At 59.1% G+C, this 15,653-nt stretch overlaps 1 protein-coding gene across 1 annotated transcript in view; it reads left to right on the forward strand.

Moving 5' to 3' along the window:
- The window catches only part of CROCC2 (ciliary rootlet coiled-coil, rootletin family member 2), a 65,714-nt gene extending 50,575 nt beyond the window's left edge, over positions 1 to 15,139 (forward strand). The window contains 8 exon segments of the mRNA XM_045166228.1: positions 1 to 546; positions 2,430 to 2,489; positions 8,188 to 8,272; positions 10,224 to 10,318; positions 10,563 to 10,747; positions 12,166 to 12,290; positions 13,093 to 13,292; positions 14,225 to 15,139. Coding sequence (XP_045022163.1) covers positions 1 to 546; positions 2,430 to 2,489; positions 8,188 to 8,272; positions 10,224 to 10,318; positions 10,563 to 10,747; positions 12,166 to 12,290; positions 13,093 to 13,292; positions 14,225 to 14,308 — 1,380 coding nt within the window. The 3' untranslated portion in view covers positions 14,309 to 15,139.
- Positions 15,140 to 15,653: the final 514 nt, after the last annotated feature.

Consider the following 15,653-nt stretch of genomic DNA (forward strand, 5'->3'; position numbering starts at 1 on the left):
GGACCAAGCCCCCACCCTGCTGCCCTGGGGACCCCTGTGAGCCCTGCCCCAAGCAGCCCTGAGCTGCCCCACCGCCAGCCGCCAGCTGGGCATGTGGACTGTCTGCCCACCCACGGGCTGCCCCCAACCTCAGTCCCCCCTGAGCCTGAGCACCTGGCGGGGCGAGGCCAAGAGCGAGCCTCAGTCTCCCGGGCCATGCAGGTGCCCCCTGAACCTGGGAGCCAGGCGAGTGGCCCTGCTTGCCCCCCAGGCTGGCACCAGGTGGAGGGCAAGCTGAGCAGTGCACAGGCCATGTGGGCTCTGCAGGAGGAGGTGCTCCTGAGGCTGCAGGTGAGGCGCCCAGCATATGCGGCAGGCCACAAGAGGTGGAGGCTGCAGGTGGCGAGCACCCACACCCCAGGGCAGTGGGGGGACGGGGAGGCCGAGAGGGCTGCTGAGGAAGGAGAGGTTTCAGCTGCCCGTGGTCACAGGCTGCTGAGCTGGCTGAAGCAGATGGTCCCCAGGCACACTGGGCCCCACAGAGCTGACTCCTCAGGGTTGACCCGAGCAGAGCATCTTTGAGGTGGTCCAGCCCTTACTTTACAGACTGGGGAAACTGAGTCCTGAGCAGGGAGCAACTTGGCCCCCACGGCACAGCGAGCAAGGAGCAGGGTCAAGACAGGCCGCAACCGCCCAGATCTGTGCTTTCAGGGCAGGGAGGGGTGACACCGGCCCAGCCTAGGCGCTCTCCGAGTGTGGGGGGTCGGGGGTCAGGTTTACCTGCCGTGGGATCAGGTCCTGGCTGGGAGCTTGTGAGGTGCCCAGGCACTGGGGGAGGGGCTGAGAGAGCAGGGGAGGGGCCCAGGCTGTGTTCCGTTTCACATGTATGTTCACGTGTATCTGTTCCACACACATTTAAAAGCCGTTTCCTGTTTGCAGGTTACAATTTTCGAAATGTCTCTATTAAATTAACCTCACAAATGCAGCTTTCACATACTCCATCCGCATTCTGTCTCCTGAGTTTATCAGAGCTAAGAATCACGTGCTGAATTTTCCGACTACAATTACTGGGAGGCATGTCTCCTCTTGGTTCTAGCAGCTTGTAATTTCTGGTTTCTGGGACATGCTCCGCCTCACGTGACCTGGAAGCCTCTGTGCCCTGCCCCACGCTGTTTGTCCTGAATTCTGCTCTGCTCCACGCCCGCAGTGCCACCCCACCCCACCCCGGCCTTGGACTCTGCATTTGACCCTCTGTGTATTTGGCCGTCACTTCGTCAGCCTCCCTTCAGTTCAGCTCAGTCGCTCAGTCGTGTCCGACTCTGCAACTCCGTGGACTGCAGCAGTCCAGGCCTCCTTGTCCATCACCAACTCCCGGAGTTCACTCAGACTCATGTCCATCAACTCAGTGATGCCATCCAGCCATCTCATCCTCTGTCTTCCCCTTCTCTCCTGCCTTGAATCTTTCCCAGTATCAGGGTCTTTTCAAATGAGTCAGCTCTTCGCATCAGGTGGCCAAAGTACTGGAGTTTCAGCTTCAACATCAGTCCTTCCAATGAACACTCAGGACTGATTTCCTTTAGAATGGACTGGTTGGATCTCCTTGCTGTCCAAGGGACTCTCAAGAGTCTTCTCCAATACCACAGTTCAAATGCATTGGTTCTTCAGTGCTCAGCTTTCTTCACAGTCCAATTCTCACACCCATACATGACCACTGGAAAAACCATAGCTTTGACTAGATGGACCTTTGTTGGCAAAGTAACGTCTCTGCTTTTCAATATGCTCTCTAGTTTGGTCATAGCTTTTCTTCCAAGGAACAAGTGTCTTTTAATTTCATGGCTGCAGTCACCATCTGCAGTGATTTTGGAGCCCCCCAAAATGAAGTCTGTCACTGTTTCCACTGTTTCCCCATCTATTTGCCATCAAGTGATGGGACCAGATGCCATGATCTTCGTTTTCCGAATGTTGAGCTTTAAGCCAACTTTTTCACTGTCCTCTTTCACTTTCATCAAGAGGCTTTTGAGTTCTTCTTCACTTTCTGCCATAAGGGTGGTGTCATCTGCATATCTGAGGTTATTGATATTTCTCCCAGCAATCTTGATTCCAGCTTGTGCTTCATCCAGCCCGGCATCTCACATGACGTACTCTGCATACAAGTTAAACAAGCAGGGTGACGATATCCAGCCCTGACGCACTCCTTTCCTGATTTGGAGCCAGTCTGCTGTACCATGTCAGGTTCTGACTGCTGCTTCTCCGCCTGCACACAGTTTCTTGGGAGGCAGGTCAGGTTTCCGGGGTTCGCGTCTCTCGAAGAAATGAAAGCTGTGTGCTGACTGCAGTCTGCTTCTCTCCCGTCGCTGACAGGACACTCACTGCTGTAACGCCGCCTTTGTGTCCTTTTACTGGGGGGCCGTGTATGCGGGTTCCCCCACTCCAGCCCCCCTTCCCTCCAGCGTCTGCGCGTGGCGTCACAGCTCCTCCCCTTCCTGGCCGCCTCTGGGGCAGGCGGCACTGTAACAGAAGCACTTTCCCTGCTGTTCAGTGTTAAGCGTGAAGAGAATGCGTGCATCTCCTGAGCGCAGGGACCCCTTAGCTGGACCCTGGGCCTCCCAGCTGTAGAGCGTGTACACCTGTGCCTCTGGGGCTACAGAGCCTGCTCTGCTCTGGGCGGTTCCACTGAAACCTCGCTGCAGCCCGCCCTCCGCTCGGCCCCGCCCTCCTTGCTGACCTTGAACTTCACCTTCCTGTCACCATGCTTGGGGACTCAGGGTCTCAGAGAGCTCAGCCGCCCTGGATGCTCTCCCTGCCTCCCCGAGGCCCTGGGCAAGCCCTCATGTTTTCACTGAGGATGGTTCACTCTCTGGCTCCGGCTCTGGTCTCACCTTCTTTAGAAAGTCAGTTACCGTTTTCTGACACGATTCGCATTTCTCACTTTTCAATTCAAGACCCTCAGATCAGACTCTCGGGACTGGCTGCTCTCCTGAACCATAGCTGACAGCAACTCACTTGCTAATTCTTTTTCCTTCTTTCAAGAAGGGGGTCTGGTCTTGTTCCAAGCTGGGGTACAGAGGAACCCATCAGGGGTTTCATGCGTCTCTGCCCAGACATTTCAGGCTCAAAGGAAAGGCAGAGAGCCAGATTCCAAGGGGAGCCACGGGGGGCCGTGGGGAGACATGAGAGAGCCATGGGGAGGTGTGGGGGAGCCACGGAGAGATGTGTAGAGATGGGGGGAGATGTGGGGAGCATTGGGACTTGTGGGGAGGTATGGGGAACCATGGGGAGATGTGGGGAGATATGAGGAGATGTGGGGAGATGTGTGGAGATATAAGGAGATATAGGGAGATATATGGAGATATGAGGAGATGTGGGGAGATGTGTGGAGACATGAGGAGATGTGTGAAGATATTGGGACATGTGTGGAGATGTGGGGTGATGTGTGGACATGTGGGGACCTGTGTGGAGATGTGGGGAGATATGAGGAGATGTGGGGAGATATGAGGAGATGTAGGGATATGTGGGGAGATGTGTGGACATGTGGGGACATGTGTAGAGATGTGGGGAGATATGAGGAGATGTGGGGGAGATGTGGGGACATGTGTAGAGATGTGGGGAGATGAGTGGAGATGTGGGGACCTGTGTGGAGATGTGGGGAGATATGAGGAGATGTGGGGGAGATGTGGGGACATGTGTAGAGATGTGGGGAGATGAGTGGAGATGTGGGAACATGTGTGGAGATGTGGGGAGATATGAGGAGATGTGGGGAGATATGAGGAGATGTGGGGAGATGTGGGGAGACGTGTGGAGATATGAGGAGATGTGGGGAGATATGAGGAGATGTGGGGGAGATGTGGGGACATGTGTAGAGATGTGGGGAGATGAGTGGAGATGGGGGAACATGTGTGGAGATGTGGGGAGATATGAGGAGATGTGGGGAGATATGAGGAGATGTGGGGAGATGTGGGGAGACATGTGGAGATATGAGGAGATGTGGGGAGATATGAGGAGATGTGGGGGAGATGTGGGGACATGTGTAGAGATGTGGGGAGATGAGTGGAGATGTGGGAACATGTGTGGAGATGTGGGGAGATATGAGGAGATGTGGGGGAGATATGAGGAGATGTGGGGAGATGTGGGGACATGTGTAGAGATGTGGGGAGATGAGTGGAGATGTGGGAACATGTGTGGAGATGTGGTGAGATATGAGGAGATGTGGGGGAGATGTGGGGACATGTGTAGAGATGTGGGGAGATGAGTGGAGATGTGGGAACATGTGTGGAGATGTGGGGAGATATGAGGAGATGTGGGGGAGATGTGGGGACATGTGTAGAGATGTGGGGAGATGAGTGGAGACGTGGGAACATGTGTGGAGATGTGGGGAGATATGAGGAGATGTGGGGGAGATGTGGGGACATGTGTAGAGATGTGGGGAGATGAGTGGAGACGTGGGAACATGTGTGGAGATGTGGGGAGATATGAGGAGATGTGGGGACATGTGTAGAGATGTGGGGAGATGAGTGGAGATGTGGGAACATGTGTGGAGATGTGGTGAGATATGAGGAGATGTGGGGGAGATGTGGGGACATGTGTAGAGATGTGGGGAGATGAGTGGAGATGTGGGAACATGTGTGGAGATGTGGGGAGATTGAGGAGATGTGGGGGAGATGTGGGGACATGTGTAGAGATGTGGGGAGATGAGTGGAGACGTGGGAACATGTGTGGAGATGTGGGGAGATTGAGGAGATGTGGGGGAGTGGCACCAGAGGCATTGCTGAGTCCCCCAGAACTTTTCTGTTCCGGGAATAGGGAGTGAGGCCTGACCTCAGAGAACAGCTGCAGCCCTTCCTGGTGACTCAACCCCTATGACCTTGGTCCCTGAAGGTCAACCCCCAACCCCTGCACCCCTCCAGCCTGACTTCTGAGGTCCCTACAAGGGGTTCCCACATCGGGTTCCCACATGGGTCCCCACATGGGTCCCCACATGGGGTTTCCACACGGGATTCCTACATGGGTCCCCACATGGGCTTCCCACATGGGCTCCCACATGCGGGTCCGACATGGGTCCCCACAGGGGCTCCACTCGGGCGCTGACAGCATCTTCAGGATGTTGTTTACATCTCTCTGCCCACACTCATTTTTCTGCTTGGCCAAGTGTTTAGCAGAGCGTGTGTGCTAAAATCTATCCATATTATGTCCAATTTTTCTAAGAATCCTGGCAACTATCGATTCTCCTATTTTGGGGCCAGTTGGCTTCATCTGCTCTCCATCTTTTGGGAACCCTCAAAGTCCCTGACTCCAGCTCTGAGGAAAGTTTCCCAGTTTCTGTGATCTGCAGGCCATTGCGGTGGGCGCCGGGGAGGGGTTTCAGGCACCCCTAAGGCAGCAGAGGCCCCTGGCACGCCCGCACTCCCAGGGAACCTGAGCTGCAGTGTTTCCCGCTGGCGGGGCACTCAGGACTCACCGCCACACACCCACAGCGCGTCCAGGCCAGGTGGCCAGGCTGCCAGTGCGAGCTAGAGCGAGGCCTGCCTTTTACAACATCTTTCACTTTCATGGACTGGATTTTCCCCCGTTTCACATAAGCCAATGTGTTTGTCAAGAGAAAGTTAATTAAAAACATATTTTTCTAATTAAATGGTAGGCTGTGCTATGCAAACAGTAAGATTCTTGTTTGAGAACAAACCACCCCCCGCTTCCCGCCGTTTCCAGGGCTACCCTGGGAATTCAATGGATCAACAAGGCAGACCCGAGCCCTGAGGTTAGGACACGCGCGAACACAGGCCCCTGGGGGCCCGGAGGCCGCTGGTGGCCCAGCCAGCGCAGGCGCTGCGGGGGGCCTGGCGCCTGCCCACTGGGAGAGGCCGCGCAAGGCTGTCCTCGGCCCAGAGCCAGATCAAGGCCTCAATGGCGCGGAGGGCTCACGGTTGCCTCCTGGCACCCAGGCATGCCACGTCCACAGCTCGCCACACGCCCTCCACACCCTCCTCTTCCACAGAGAGCTTGCCTCCAGGGCCTGAATCAGGCTTCCGTCCAGGTTCTAGAAGCAAAGCAGGGAGCGGCTCGGCCTCCCGGGCCGGAGGCGCTGGCCCGCGCTGTGGCTGGAGTGGATTCCTAATGTTTGATCAAGAATGTCTGTGTTCCTTTAGGGTGTCATACTTACCCGAGTTCTTTAATATGTTACATGTATTTTATTTTCATAAAATAAATTGATGAGCTTTCTATGTTTTTCTGTCACCTGAGAGAGTCTAAACAGCCTCAGAGTTAAGCTTTCTTGAAAGGCTGCATTGAACTTACCCGCAAGTTCCCTGCCGCGCCTGTCATCTTAAATAACCATTTGAATTCCCTCTCCCAACTTTTCCCCCTTGGTCTGTTTCAGTTTTCCATCTCTTCTGGGGTCAGTTTTTGACATTTGGAAGTCACTCATCCCATGTTTTTTAATGTACCAGGGAATCACTCTCATATTTAACCATTATTTACACGTGTTGTTGTTGCTCATTCACTAAGTCGTGTTTGACTCTGCGAACCCACGGACTGCAGCACTCCAGGCCTCCCAGTCCCTCACCATCTCCCGGAGTTTGCTCAAACTCATGTCCGTTGAGTCGGTGATTCCATCCAACCATCTCATCTTCTGTCGTCCCCTTCTTCCCTCCTGCCTTCAATCTTTCCCAGCATCAGGGTTTTTTCAAATGAGTCAGCTCTTCGCATCAGGTGGCCAAAGTATTGGAGCTTTAACTTCAGCATCAGTCTTTCCAATGAATATTCAGAGTTGATTTCCTTTAGGATTGACTGGCAGTTAGATTTCATTTATATCTGTAGTTACATCTGTTTCTGTCCCTGATGTTAAGAGATTTTTGTTTCTCTTTAAGTTGCCAACAGTTCGTCTGTCTTATTGGCCTTTTCAAAGAATTAACTTTTATCTCTTTTCTCCTTTTTGTTCATTTTTATCCCTAATAACATCCTCTTTTTGTTGTTGTAACATTTCTGATTTCTTTGATTATATAAGTGATGTATTTATGTTTGGGCTTATTCTTTCAATGGTAAACATATTCAATATTAGCCCATTTTCCTTCATCATAGTTTTCAATATGAATTCTTCCCCCCTCCCTTTTTTTTAACCAATTTTCTAGGAGTTTGTGTCTTTATTTCTTCTTTCGTTCAAAGGTTATTTATTAATGGAAGAATAATTAAAGCTTGTGTCTCTTTTTGTCACTTGTCTTATTGGAGAGCGAGCTGGCTCTGGGCAGTTACAAGCTTTTGATCGGCTTCCAGATAATCTGCTCTTTGCTTATGCGCCTGCTCTCTTGGTTGTTGATTTTGGTTGTTGGTTTGTTGGTTCAGTTTTGTCTACTTGTTTGTGGTACATTTGGAGGGAAACTGGACAAGTTGATAGCAGTTTACAGAGAATAGATGTTTGAGATTTTCCAAGGGATTTTGAAAGAGAATAAGAAAACTGACTGCATCAGTATTGTGGTGAAAGCAGCAGAGGTCGGCGTGAGGGAGGGCAGAGAGGTGAGCAGGGCAGAGTCCGGAAGCGTCCAGCTGCCAGGAACCCACAGCAGACCTGGCCTCCATCCGGGCCACTGAGGCCCACTGTGTGAAGAGAAGGGCTCTGCCACTTACACGTGAGCTCTTCCCAGTGACGGTTCTGTCCCAGGACTGGCCAGAGGGCTCCGGGCTCCCAGAGGGCAGGACCAGGCGGCTGTACCTGCCACCCATGCCCACCTGCACCAGACGTTGGCCAACCGACGAACAGACCGATCCAAGTCACAGTGGATGCGAAGGTCGAGGACCTAAGCCCAAGAGCTCAGAGGGACGGGCTGGGGGCGGCAGCAGCCTCTGCTCTCGTGCAACAGGCCGGGTGATGAGTCGCCCCCGCCTGCAGGGCTGGTGCCTGAGGCGTCTCCGCCTCTGTGACCCCCGTGTTCCGGCAGCCCTCATACGAGGGGGGACCCCCACAGTTCTCCTATCCTTCCCTTGGTCCCAACAGGAGCCCCATGAGATCACATCACACCCGTCCACAGGACGGAAACCCAGGCTGGGAGCTGGTCCAAGGGTGCACACGAAGCCCCAGCCCCTTCCTCAAACCCAGGAGCTGCCGGAGTGGGCTGTGAAGCCTGGGCAGGAGGGCTGGGCGGCGTGCACGCCTGCAGCTGCACCCCACTCTGAGCGCTGTGGGCTGGTGACGCTGGCTCGGCCAGCCCCCACCTGTCTCAGGATCAGGGCTCAGAAAAGCCACCCAAGGAGGAGCCCGACTCAGTGGGGCACAGGCCGGTGTTCATGAAGGCGGCCCACGCCATTGGTACTGTGATCATCCCAGTCACAGAAGCCCGTACAAGCCGCGCAGCGCAAGAGCAGCGCAGTGCTCCACAGCGGTGCCTGTGCCTCCTTAGAAGACCGAGAAATGCTTAAGCCATAGTTGAGGGAAACTTCTGCTTTTCTACTGGAAAATGTACACAAACAGAAAACTGTCATTTCCAAAATTACAAAGAAGGGTGAAACTTCAATTTTAGGTACAAGCATTGCTCTCCTTCCTTTAGTTAAAGTCCTAAATAGTCAGAACCCCAAAAATCCATGCAGGGTCACTCTGCCTGCCTTCCTCACCCAGCCTGGGACGGGACCCGTCACGGCCCCGCCCTCGCCTGAGCCCGCCCTCCTCCCGCATTCGGTGAAGACTGGCCGGGAAAGGCTGTGAAAGCCCCTGAGTCACCCCGCTCCCTGTGCACCACGAGGCTGCTGCCTGAGCCTGTGACCCGAGGGCTGAGCCTGGTGGGTCAGCAGGGTCTCTGCCTTCGGGTCCCCTCTCTGGCTCTGTGCACCCCAAAACCCACACCCCACCCCTCGCCGCTGCCCATCTCCCCTCCCCCAGCCAGGTTTCTGGAAGGGCTGCCCGCCTCCTGTCCCCAGACCTTCAGCGCCCCAACCCCGCCGCCTCACACACAGAGACCACCAGCAACCTGGTCCCGTCCAGAGGGTCCTTTGGGGCCTGATTCTCCAGCCTCTGGAGCATCCCGCACAAGGGGCCCCCCGTCCCTCCCGAGCTGCGCCAGCTCGCTGAGCCTCCCGGGGCTGTGTCTCCTCTTCTCTCTGCTCTCAAGTCCATTTGCCGCCCGTTCCTAGCCCGAGCCACTGCGGGCTCCCTGAGGACAATCTCGGGGAGCCCAGTTTGCCTCCCTTGCCCCCTCACCTCCGCCTTCCCGCTCAGCCGCCCACAATAGGACACCATGCATTCCCAGAGGCCCAGGCCCACTGTGCTGGCTCCAGCCCCGGACACAGGGCACCATCGCCTTTCACCGAGGCTCTGAGCCGGGTGGAGGGTGGGCGGGCTCGTGGCCCTGGGCTGTCAGGCTAGGAAGGCAGTGGGCAGCACCAGGCTCGGGCTGAGGAGGAATCCCCAGCGTCCCGGGAGCACACGGCGAGCCCCGAGGAAGCAGGCCGCACGTGGTGGGCATAGGGCAGAGCCCCACAGGCCGGCGAGCTTCCGAGGACTACTGGGGTCTTTATTCCAAGCTCTGGGAGTGGGGCAGGGACACGCTTGTCTTCCGAGACCACTCTGACCACAGGGAGGTGCCTTTGCCCACAGGAGGCCAACAAGGCCTCCTTCTAGAACTCTCCCCACCCGACGTGGCACCAAACTGTCTGATGGGTGCCCACTGTACTTGACCTGTTCTTGCTTCTTTACACGCCGCCCCTGTACGTGGTCCAGGCAAACACCTGGTGCCATCGCATCCTCTGGAGCATACCTGGGCTGTGCCCCAGGACCGCCTGAGTCTGACTCCCCCAGGAGCAGCCAGACGCTGCGGCTGGGCCTGGATGGGAGCTGGGGGCGCAGCCAGGGCCCCTGCGCAGGGAGGGGCGGGCCTCTGGAGCTGCCGCTCAGCCCCCTGGAGCGCAGGGGCCAGAAGCCTGAGGGCACTTGGGAGCCCCCGTGGCAGGGGAGGGGCCCCTGGGGGCATGGTCCTGCCTTCCTTCGGAATTAGTCCCTCGGTGTGTGACGGTGTGTGACGGGACATCCAGGGAGACGCTAGGGGCTGGCGTCAGGCATCCAGCCCCCAGCAGACAGCAGGGGAAACCCGGGCGGGAGGGGCGCGCGGGGAGTCGGGGGCCTGAGGTTGGCAGCTCCACTGCGGGCGCCCCGACGAGGACAGCGGGCAGACAGTGGACATGTGCCTTCAGGGAGGATCAGGAGCCGGGCCAGGGGCCCAGCCTCAGGGCGGAGCGCCTGGTCCACGCGCCGCCTGCGCTCCGTCCAGGCGCTCGGCCCGGCGGCAGGGAGCGCGCGCCGAGGTCCTGCCGGAGGGGCGGCCGCGCTGAGCCCCGGACGGCCCGCCTGCAGGGGGAGCTCGAGGTGCGCCGGGCGAGGCCCCCGGGAATCAGGGGGTGGAGGGGGTGGTCTCTGCAGAGATGGGGGTGGGGAGACAGGGAATGAGACGTGCAGGGCCTGGGTTGGGGGAGGCACAGGCTTGGATGGGCTTCTCTGTCTCAACCTGCGATTGGGGGCTACGCCTGCCCCGGGCCTGTCCACCTGCCGCCAAGCTGAGCATCAGCGCAGGGCTGACAGGCCCCCCGTGGACCTCCCCGCCCCTCCGCAGTGTGACCCCAGCCCTGCCTTTGCTGTCCCCAGGGAAGCTCCCAGTCATGGCCATCACCTGCCATCCCACGTGGTTCCCACGGCGCAAGCCAGTGCTTCCTGGAGCTGGGTGGCCCTAGCATGCAGCCGCCCGCCCCGGAACCCGAATCCCCTGGAGGGTGTGTCCTGCCGCCCTGGGGCCCGGAAGTGTGGGCACAGATGACCAGGTGCAGCCGCTGCCCCCGCTGTCGCTGAGCTGGCCCTGGCCAGAGAAGGGAGGGTTTGTCCCTCATGAAGGTCCTGGTGATGGTGTCCAGCCAGGGCCTCTCAGACGGGGGAACAGGGTCCAGTGTTACATGGCTCAACCCTGGACTTTGCGGGGGCCCCATGGGTTGGTGGATTCCTGAGCTTGTTGGGGGTCGCTTGCCCCGCGGGGTCCTGCACAGACCAGTTCCACGGTGGGGCAGGGCTCGTCTGGGTATCCTGGGCCAAGGGCAGAAGGACCCGGGCACACAGAGGCCAGGCTTGGCCGTATCAGCACATAGTCATGGCCGCTGGGATGTGTGAGAAGCTGACTGTGCCCGGGGCTCTCGGACTTGGAAGGACAAAGATGGGGTGGGGGCCGTGTGGACAGGAATGAGGAATGAGGAGGGCTGGCTCAGGGCGGAAGGAGAGGCAGAGGCTGCCGCCACAGCAGGGCAGGATAGGGTGCCTGCGAGCAGAACCAGGGGCAGCAGGGTCCCTGCAGGGGCTGACGACTGCCTGTGCCCCCTGCTGGTGATGACGAGGAGGCTGGGCTCCAGAGCATACTGGCCCTCAAGCCCCAAGGCAGGACAGCAAGGCCTCACCGGCAGGGCACCATCCGGGGCACGCTGTCCAGCTGAGGTGGGCTCAGGGACAGGAGGGCGTTCCAGAGGGAAGTGGCCAGGTCAGTGGGGCGGCAGGGGGAGGCGGGGACCCTGGGGACAGAATTGGGGTCGGGATGGAGGCTCAGGGGCCAGCAGATCAGGACGGTCACTGAAAGCCAGCGGCCAGCCTGTCCACACAAGGCCACTTGCCCTCCCACAGAGGAGGGTTGGCCAGCCGGGCCCGGTCAGCAGGACCCTGTGCTGAACTGGAGAAGTCGAGGGCTCCGTGGCCACTCAGGGTGGGGGGCCTGGGGTCCGGGAGGCCCAGATGGCACCGCCTCGGGCAGCAGCCCTGGAGCCCAGGGGGAGGAGAGGAGCAGCTAATGAGTTCCAGGAGGTCAGCTGTGAGGGGCCCAAAGCCCATAAACCCTTTACTGGTGTCTCAGGAGGGGAAACCCGGATGCAGCCGTTTATTTATTTTGGATTTCACTTTTCTCTTCTCTTTTTAACATGCATATCCAGGAGTGTAACTGGATTTTTAAAGAAACAGGACTTCCTTTTGCAGTGGAGGGGGACTCTCGCCTTCCCTCAGCCCTGAAGAAGAAAAGACTCTTTGCTGCTGTAGTATGGCCTCTGGACCTCTGCCCTCCAGACCTGCCTGCCTTGTCCCAGGGCCCCCAGAGGCCAGGCCTGTCCAGAGGGCAGGGGGGCGGGTCGAGGGGGCTCAGAAGCAGGGACTGGCCAGGTGGCCCCTGACCACTGCCCCACCCGGCCCAGAGCCAGGGTAGTGGAGACAGGTTCTGGTCGGGGCCCAGGTTCCCATCCTGCCCTAGTGACTGACGGCCAGGCCAGGTCCGCCCTGAGTGTCAGCTGCTTCCTCCAAAGGGACCATCCCTACAGGGGTAAAAGGAGCCCCTAAACCTTCCCCCAAAGACCATGTGTTCTTTCGGTGACCAGTGACCGAGCATCTACCCCAGCTCTTCCATGACCCTCTGTGGGGCATGGCGGGGGTGGGGCCAGGAAGGGCTGTGCCCAAGCAGGGCGGTCCCCAGGCAGGCAGACTGAGGGCCCAGGGGCTGGAGGGTCTAGGTGGCTGTGGGTCCCGGAAGCTGGGTCTGTCCGATGGGTATGAGCTCACACGTGGGACAGACAGGCTGGACCTCTCCGGTGCAGAACAGTGTGGAGACAAAGCCCCGGGCAGCAAGGGGCTCCGCCAGGGAGACCCCTCAGGTCTCAGGGTTCCATGGCCCCGCAGGAGTTGGGGGAACAGTCAAGGACCCGTAAGCCAATGCATGGGCCAGAAGAGGGGGCAGTGTGGGGGACACAGGGTCAGCTGGCCTGCAGGCAGGCCTGGGGTGCTCCGTGTGTACCGGGGCACCTGCCCTTCCCCCACTGACAGCCCCCCCACCCTGTCACCAGACAGGGGATTGGCAAGTAGGGGAGGGGCAAGCCTCAGCTCGTGATGCCTGTGGGACCCACAGTCCAGCCAAGTGGAGAGGAGGACACCATTAAAACAGATGCAAGTCTCGCTTTGGAGGCCTGTGGGCGGGATTCCAGCCCAGACAAGGCCCAGAGGTTGAATGTGTGTACAAAACCCCAAGCCCACCTGCCGGTCCAGGAGGGTGCCTGGACCGCCACAGAGGGCAGTGGGGCCACCTGGACACCCCGGGCTTCTGCGCAGCCCAGCCCGGGGTGGGCACTGAGGTGCCTGGGGTTTTCCCCAGGTCCAGACAGCAGAGCTGGAGCAGGCCCATGCCCAGCGGCTCCAGGAGCTGGCGGCCCGGCACCAGCGACTCCAGGCTGCAGAGACCGAGTGCCTGCACAGAGCCCGACCACAGGCTGCACAGGCCCTGGCGTCCCGAGAGAGGGCCCAGCAGCGGCAGGCGAAGATGCTGGAGGGGCAGGTGGGCTGGCAGGGGTGCACAGGGAAGGGGGGGGCTGTGCCCGCCTGGCCTCAGCCTGAGCTCCTTCAGGCCACCCCAGGGCCCCCACTGTGTCCTCCCGTCACCCCACACTCACTGAGGGGCAGAAGCAGGTCACCGCCCTCTCCACGCCACCATCGACCCCCATCAAGAGGGGTGGGGACAGTCCCACAGTCAGAGGTCGCTGGGTGTGAAGTGTCCAGACGCACCTGGCACACTGCACTGTGGTGGCTCTAGAGTCGGGGACAGGTCAGCAGTGTGTGTGGGGGACGGGGTGGGCACAAAGCAGAACAACACCTTGAGCGTGTAACTCTGCCCCTCCCACACCCACGCACACACACATGCATGCACGTACATGCACACACGCATGCACGTGTGCACATGCATGCACATACAGACACACATGTGTGTGCACACGCATACATGCACACACATGCGTGCACACTCATGCAAGTGTGCGTGCATGCACGCAAACACACACATGCTGGTCAGGGCTGCCCCATGTGCTCTGAGCTCTCAGACACCAGGGAGCCACCTAGTCAAAACCCCCATTTCCCAGATGAGGAACCTGAGGCCCGGACACGTAGTGAAGCCTATTCCCCCTGAGCAGTGTCCCTCCAGGCCACATGGGCTCGGTTCACCAGGAGTGAACTTTGTCCTCGTCGTGGCTCAGCGGAAGGGGTCCAACCACTGGGGTGGGCGGTCGCCTCGGTCCCCAGGATGCGGTGGTGGTGACCCTGATCACAGGTAGGACCAAACACCCCGTTGGCTGCTGGTGTGTCTGCCCATCTGCCTGGAGCTTCTCCGCAGGCACACCCCCCTCGGGAGCCAGGGACTGTGGCCTCCCAGTCCTTCCGGTCATGGTGCTCAGCCACGGGGCCCGCCCGCCCTCCTGAGCTCCTGCCTGTCCCCAGGTGGCCAGCCGGAGGTAGCCGCTGGACCGGGACATGCAGTGGCAGCGAGCCTGCCTCCGCCAGGCCTTCCGGGCCAAGAAGTGAAGGCGGCTCCCAAGCCCAGGTGGCCAGGCCGCCCCAGCCCCAACCAGCAGGCAGCAGAACCACCGCTCAGCAGGGACCCAAGCTTGAGGGGTGCCCTGGAGTCAGCGGCGCCCTCTGACCCTTGACCGCCAAGCTCCCCCGGCCCTCAGGACCCCGGGCTCTGGCAAGCGAGGACCGAGCTCTGGGCCCTGCTCTGTGACGGGCCCCCCCGCCAGCTGCATGGGGCCTCCCTGCGCCCGCGTCCGCCCTGGCACCAGGCGGGTGTGCTGACCGGGCCAGGTCCCGGCAGGCCGACTTCCGCACGCGGGCTGCATTCCATGCCCTCAGCTCTGTAAACACAGGGAAACACGTGGAGAACATTTCCACCAACTGGAGCCAAAAACATAATGTCCTGCAAGGCCCAGCCACCACCTCCCCGCGCCCAGAGGTGGCCCGACTCCGTCTCCAGGAACTGCGGGGCCGTCACGGTGGCAGGTGGCTGGAAGTGACTCAGAGTCTGGTCCCCGTGACTCACTGGCCGCGAGAGGCACTGGGGTGTAAAAGTTAGAGTTGTTAGAGAACCACCCGATTTCCCAGCCCATAAACGCCGGGAAAATTCCTGTGGAATCCAGCCCCGGTTGCCACGGAGACCAGGGCAGCCATCTTCGGCCGGGCGGTTCACCTGTCAGTGTTTTCTCTCTTTTCCCATGAACACGGGTCAGGGTGATCTGGTTCCGCTCCAAACGGCCTCTGGTCTCGTAAGTGACATGTGGACAACATCTGTGGGCGCCAGCCAGCCCAGGACATTCCTCGAGCACAGGTGCCAGCCGCACCCCATCCGGGCTCCTGGGGGTGAGAGGGCTGAAGCTGGCAGAGCCCACCCCGTCATGTGAGCTGTGGCCCAAGCGTGTGACACCAGCCACCTGTCTGCGGTGACATGGACCCAGCCTGTACCACAGGCTGTCCAGCCAGGGCCTCCTCTTGGACGGAACTTAGTCACGGGGTGACCGTATGTTGTAAACTGTGCAAAAGGAATGTCTAGAGAGAGGTGTCCAAACACACTCCATTCCGCCCGTCAAGTCTGTCCAATTATCAGTGGCTGTGTTGAGAAGGATTCTGAAGTTCGACCCAGGCTCAGAGCGGAAGAGTGTTCAGTTTAGTTCAGTCACTCAGTCATGTCCCACTCTTTGCAACCCCATGGACTGCAGCACACCAGGCTTCCCTGTCCATCACCAACTCCCAGAGTGCGGTGAAGAGTGTGGTGACCCATTAGCAGTGATGCTCCGGGCAAAGGAGGTGTTGGTGGTGGTAGACGCACCCAGACGGTCACCCACTGCAGCAGCCGGTTAGAGAGCAAAGAGCAACC

The sequence above is a fragment of the Bubalus bubalis genome, chromosome 6 (genome assembly GCF_019923935.1).
Source record: "Bubalus bubalis isolate 160015118507 breed Murrah chromosome 6, NDDB_SH_1, whole genome shotgun sequence".
In the NCBI taxonomy this organism is placed as follows: Eukaryota; Metazoa; Chordata; class Mammalia; order Artiodactyla; family Bovidae; genus Bubalus; species Bubalus bubalis.